General features: G+C 63.4%; 1 protein-coding gene across 1 annotated transcript; it reads right to left on the reverse strand.

The window, feature by feature from the left end:
* Nucleotides 1-1,307: 1,307 nt before the first annotated feature.
* Nucleotides 1,308-5,792, reverse strand: LOC124525829 (sodium- and chloride-dependent creatine transporter 1-like). Its single transcript, XM_047098417.1, has 11 exons — nt 5,728-5,792; nt 5,510-5,642; nt 4,586-4,720; nt 4,396-4,499; nt 4,183-4,307; nt 3,487-3,599; nt 3,225-3,362; nt 3,046-3,148; nt 2,853-2,953; nt 2,580-2,750; nt 1,308-1,379 (listed from the first exon to the last, which is right to left on the reverse strand). The coding sequence occupies exons 1-11, from the start codon at nt 5,790-5,792 to the stop codon at nt 1,308-1,310; spliced, it is 1,260 nt and encodes a 419-aa protein (XP_046954373.1).
* Nucleotides 5,793-6,025: the final 233 nt, after the last annotated feature.

The raw sequence follows: 6,025 nt of genomic DNA on the forward strand, positions 1-6,025 counted from the left end.
GAGCCCAACTCAGGGCTCGATCTCACGAACCGTGAGATCACGACCTGAGCCGGAACCAAGTCAGACGCTTAACTCATCGAAACCACCCAGGTTCCCCTGTCATACTCTTTTCAAAGGGGAGTGTGGTGCAGGTATGGGCATATTCAGACACAACAATGGGCTTGAGAGAAAGTCTAGAAAATGTCTCCAACACATATGGGCAATAATCACATAGTGAAGTTGATGTTGAAGATCAGTAGGGAAAGGATGACTTGTTTAACGACGAAGGTGAATAACTGATTGTCAGAAAGCCGTTGTACCACCCCCACAACCCTCCCAGCTGGCCGCCATTGTACCTCAGCCCTGTCCCTTCCAGGGGTTGTGTTTCAGACCTGGAAGCATTTGATGGAGGATTGATAGCAAGGCAGGCCGGGGAAGAAGTATATGAATGGACTTCCAAGAATGGGTCCACATCGTGAGGAAACATTCATTCCTTGTGCATGTTCACCAAGGTGTACCCAGTACAGAGGGGGCTTTTGGTAATCAGGTAGACAAGACGACCCCTTCTGTGCATGGCAGCCAGCCTCTTTCCCCAGGGACCCCGGTTCTCTTTTTTAACGCTTATTTATTTTTGAGAGACAGTGTGCGAGCGGGAGAGGGTCAGAAAGAGGGAGACAGAGGATCTGAAGCCAACTCCATGCAGTGAGCACAGAGCCCGACGTGCAGCTTGGACCCACGAACCGCACTGTGAGATCATGACCCGAGCTGAAATCAAGAGATGGCCGCTGAACCGACTGAGCCAACCGGGCACTCCCTCCCCCCGCTGCCCCGATTCCGACTCAGTGGGCTCATGATAAAAGGGGCCATGGGGACAGAAATGGCCGTTATTCACGGGCTGAACAACATGGCCTTCACCTCGGCAAGACTGATCTGGGTATTATTACTGCTCCATGCCCCATCTACCAAAAACAGAGGCCCACATATGGTGTCATTCTTGAGAGAGATCACCCAGGCGATCTGCTGAAATGTTGACTACATCGGACCCCCTCCCTCATGCAGGGGGCAACAAGTTTTCCTTCCTGGAATAGTCTGTCTACATACGTACCTGCCCTCCCTGCTGACATGGTTTTGCCAGCAATGTTGTCCCTGGACATACCAAAGTCTCATTCACCGTCACGGTCTCCACAAAAAGGCTGCACTAAACTGACTTTGCAGCATTTCCCTGGCCATTTGGGGCTCCTTGTGCTCTTGCACCAACAAGCCAGAGGGGTTATTGCATTGGCTGGGGAGAGGTATCCTGGTGATCCAGAGGAGAGAGAGCCGCTGCCCTACACTGGGGTTGGGGAGAAGTGTGCCGGAGACCCACAGAATTTGGGGGGCGGGGGCATCTCCTGGTACCGCTATGTGGGAAGGTAAAATTCAGCGGAAGATGGCAGTGAGTCCTTATGGCCCAGCAAGGGCTCAGCCCCCTTGGGAAAGAAGGCTTGGGTCACCCCATCCTCATGAGCTGGGATGTTGGCCGAGGGCAAAGGGAACGGGGAGGGAAAGGACGGCAGATAAAAGAAACGAAAAGTGCCAATGCGAGCCTCACGTCTAATGTAGAAGCGAGGACTGTAACCCTTAGGCCTGTTTGATTTCTTTGTCACTTTACCCATCTTTTCATTTGGGTTAGCTAATTTCCTCCTTGCCCCATGTTCCCTCTACTATTTTATTCCAGCTAAATTGGTGGAGGTGAACTTAATAATTTAGCCCACGGATTACAGGCTATCCACACGATTTTACGGATGGAGTAAAGATGCAATTAGCACCATCCAGAGATGGACAGGCTTTGAGTCTCTGCAGCCGTGGAGAGCGAGCATGCGCTCACGTTTTGAAGGACAGTGGCAACACGGCAGGAGGAGACCGTGGCTGCTGTCATGCTTGCGGGAAAACTGACATACCGGGATGACGTATACAAAGCACTTCAGAGAGAGCCTGGAACACAGGAAGCGTGAGCTACTGTGACGTCTTACGAGACGAGTGTTTTTGGTGCCAAGAAGCCATGGGGAAGATCTGTGCTGGATTCTGCAGCTTGACTCCACGTCCTCTATTCCAACCTTCCTCTAGTGAGCCACCTTTCCCTGCACGAGTGTTCTTACAGGTGTCTCTGTACCCTGATAGAAGAGAAACTGGGGCAGGGATGCCCGACACAGGCAAGGGGCAGCTGGCTGCCACCTGGGCGTGTCCCCTCAGGACTGAAGTCGGCTGCGCAGGAGTCTGGAGTTTTCCCACCACCTGCCGCGGGTGGGGGTCCGGGGCCCCTCCCACAGGCACTGACCACACCCCACACTCTGTCCTAGGGAAACGGGGCAGGGGCTAGGGACAGACCTCTCTCTCCTCCCCCTGCCGTGACCTCGGGACCTGGAGGCTCAGCGTTCCTTCCATCCACCCCCCTGTGGGCCGGCCCAGAGACTTCTGGCCCAGAGACTCCTAGCGTGATGCTACATCCTAGTAGTGGGTGGGAGAAGGGGCACTTGGGAGGAAACGCCTTGATCCGGTGGGTGAGAGGGAGGGAGGGAGGGAGGGAGTCGTGCAGGGAAGAGGGGGTGCAGGGGACTGACCTCAGCCACGGTCCCCTTGGCCCTGAGGAGGCAGCCCGGGAGGTGGAGGGGCACACACAGCATGGAGGAGAGCGCGAAGCCCCAGCCCATGGCCTCGCCCCACCACGGGTACACGTAGGCGTTGTTGTAGACGAGCGGCTTGTAGTACACCACGTTGAAGATAAAGATGCCCTGCGGGTGAGAACCCCCCCCACCCCCCCCCCCCGCTGCGCGCTCAGCCAGCGGCGGGCCCTCGGCACCCCTCCCCCGGCTCGGGCCTCCCCCGGCCCTTACCATGCAGACCAGCGGGGTGAAGAAGGACCAGCACCATTTCATCCAGGGGCAAGGGCGGTACCCGATCATGCAGGCGACGTCGTCCATGAAGCGGTCGGCTCCTGGGGCGAGCGAGGCGGGAGGGCTGGAGCCGGACGCCCCACCACCCCTGCTCCGGCCCGCACCCGCAGCTCGCCCCGGGGCCCGGACCTACCGTACACCCAGGCGACCACCACGCACTCCCAGAAGGCCTGCCACAGCAGGGTCGTGCCGCTGGCCGAGTAGTAGTCAAACAGCTGGAAGACGTACATCCCGCCCTGGGGACGGAGCCGGGTCAGGGAAGGTGGCAGGCAGCGGGAGGCCTGGGGCGGCCCCCACCCCGCCCCCACTCACATCAGTCACCATGGAGAGGTCGATGACAAAGCAGAGGGCGCAGCAGAGGGCCACGGAGATCTCCCTTTGGAAACGGAAGTAGTAGGAGGCCGGGAGGAGGTCGAGCAGGCCGGTGATGAAGCCTTCCACACCTACAAACTGTGGCCAGGCGCTCAGGCCACGCCCCTGCGGCCACCTGCTAGCCGTCCCCCCTCGCCCCGGGGCCTCCCCCACCCTCCCGGCACCCTCCGTCCTGTCCCACCCCCGCCCCCCCCCCGCAAACCTGGCTGTCCAGGCTGAGCAGCAACAGCATGAAGAAAAACAGGGCAGCCCAGAGGGGGGCCACAGGCATCAGCGTGACGGCCCGGGGGTAGGCGATGAAGGCCAGGCCGGGCCCTGAAGGGGGAAGCGGCAGGGTCTCGACACCTGTGTCCCGCGCCCGCGTTCCGTTCCGTCCGGCCTCGTCACTGCCCGCCGCCCTCCACTTCTCCCCTTCCCTGAGCTTCCAAACTGAGGCATGACGCCGGGGCGTGCGGTGGCTGGGGGCCTTTCCCCTTGAGTCAAGGTGTTGCCGGGGGGGGGGGGGGGCGAGCCCGCGAGAGCGGGGTGCCTGGCTCAGGCTCCGGGTCTTGCCGGCCGGCTGCCCTTGTGGTCACCGGTCACCGTTCACCCCGGAAAGCCCCTCCTCTCCCTCTGCAACACTCGGCCGAATGTGAGGGGCTCAGCCCAGGGCCCCAGGGAGGGATGCACGGACGGACGAGAGCTCGAGGCCCCCCGTGGCCCGGCCCGCGAGGCTCCGGCTCGGGGCCGACGGGAACAGCTGTGCCTCGCAGCTGCTCGGCCAGGCCTCCCTCGGCCCCGAGTGACGGGACAAGCGAAGTGAATCTGTCTCTCGTTTCCCAGAACGTCTGTGTGCACGTGTGTTCGCGGATGGGGTCTGTTAGGACGGAAGGCCGGGCGGAGGGGTCGGGGTCCTCACCTGATTCCGCCACCTTGGAGATGTGCACGCCCTGCTCTGCGGCCATGAAGCCCAGGATGGAGAAGACCACGAAGCCAGCGAAAAAGCTGGTCCCGCTGTTGATGAGGGCCAGGATGATGGCGTCCCTGGGGGCAGAGGGGCCGCGGGGACTGGTCAGGCCGCCTGCTGCCCGCGGACGCGCGGCGGGGGCGGGGGGCGGCCTGCGGCACCTACTTGTAGCAGTTGTTGTTGAAGCGGTTGTAGCTGCCCAGCGCCGTGAGGGCGCCCAGGCCGATGGCGTAAGAAAACAAAATCTGGGTCCCGGCATCTATCCACACCTGGAGATAGACCAGGGCGGGGAGGAGGTGAGGGGCCCTGCCGGCCTGGCCCGCCCCTCGTCCCGTCCAGCCCACCGCCCCCTCACCTGAGGGGACCCCAGCTTCGACCAGTCAGGCTTGAGATAGTAGATGATGCCATCCAGGGCGCCGGATAGCAACACCCCACGCACCAACAGCACGATGAGGACCACGCAGGGGAAGGTAGCTGTAAAGTACACGATCTGGGGTGGGGGGGGCCCCCAGCCTCAGCAGGGGGGCAGGCGGGCCACACTCCCCCCACCGTGGTACGGTCCGTTCCGAGGTCAAGCGGGAGGCCAGCCTGCAGCCCCCCCCTTCTACTCCTCAGAGCCTGGGCTCCTCCCGAAGGACGAAGGACGCGGGGTGCTCAGCTGGCCATCGGCCGCCCCCGCAAGGACAGGTCAGCTGTAGAGAGGGAGGGCGGAGGCAGGACCTTGAGCAGGACATCGGCCTGGAGGCAGGTCCCATGCCTCCTGTGGTTCTCTGCACAGAGGCAGGGTCCTGGGCAGGACGGAGTGGACTGGGCCGGCCGGAGACAGAGGCGACAGCGAGGTGACCGCGAAGACCTCTGCCTCCGTCCCACCCTCAGCAGAGCAGGACAGGTAGGCAAGGGAGGGCCACGGGCCGGGTCCCCCCAGGCTGGCCGCAAAGCAGAGAGTGAGCAAGTAGTGAGTGAGGAAGAGAGGGAAACTGGGGCGGGGATGCCCGACACAGGCAAGTTCAGCTGGCGGTCGCCTGGGCCTGTCCCCTCAGGACGGAAGGCGGCTGGGCTGGAGTTTGGAGGTTGCGGAGGGCTACCCAGGCACGCGTGGGAAATCCACCGGGCTGGGTTCAAGGACCTGCCCCCGCCTCAGGCCCTGGCCCGGTCACCTCGCGTGGCGGGGTGCCCCTGCCCCCTCCCCCCCGGCGGAGACACCCCTTCTCCCCACCGGCCATGCTGCCCCCACCCCTGCCATCATCACCCACCCCGACCCGCCCGCCTCCAGCTGTACCTTTCCTGTTGACTTGACCCCCTTGCAGACACGGAAGTAGGCCAGCACCCAGCAGGCCGGCAGACACGGGGTCACCTCCCAGTTGAGGGCCCCTGGCACGTCCAGCCCCCCCGAGAGCCGCAAGACTTTGTTCCTGGGGGAGGGACAGCCCGTCAGGGCTGCCGCAGCAGACGGCAAAGCGACCGGGGAGCTGTCGCCGGGGCGGTGCTCCCCCGTGCCGCTGCCCTCGGGTCCAGCTGGGCCCCCCTGGGCCCCCGGGCCCCCGGCCCAAGCCCGCAGCCATTGCGGTGTGGGAGGCGGGAGCCCGGGAGCCCCCGGCGGTGTCCCCTCCCCCAGGCTGGCAGGCACTAGGGGACTGACGGCGCCCGCGACCGAGAAATGGTGAGGGAGCCAGGCCCGTCCCTTCCAGCTCCCCTAGGGGCCGCGCGGGGCGTGCTCCCTGAGGACAGGCAGGGCCTGGGAGTGGCCCCTGCTCGGCAGGCATCCCGCGTCGGCCCCCCCGGCCCCCGGGGACGG

The sequence above is a fragment of the Lynx rufus genome, unplaced genomic scaffold, assembly GCF_022079265.1.
Source record: "Lynx rufus isolate CCGP_SWC_20201006 ecotype Redwood Valley unplaced genomic scaffold, mLynRuf1.p SCAF_49, whole genome shotgun sequence".
Taxonomy (NCBI): domain Eukaryota; kingdom Metazoa; phylum Chordata; class Mammalia; order Carnivora; family Felidae; genus Lynx; species Lynx rufus.

Bases quoted from the DNA above. Each gene is read 5' to 3' on its own strand.
- LOC124525829 (XM_047098417.1), bottom strand. From the start codon at position 5,792: ATGGCTGCGGGCTTGGGCCGGGGGCCCGGGGGCCCAGGGGGGCCCAGC. The intron at 4,500-4,585 runs GTGAGGGGGCGG...GTCTATCTCCAG, and splicing joins CGAAGCTGGGGTCCCCTCAG to GTGTGGATAGATGCCGGGAC. The intron at 4,308-4,395 runs GTAGGTGCCGCA...CTCTGCCCCCAG, and splicing joins TTCAACAACAACTGCTACAA to GGACGCCATCATCCTGGCCC.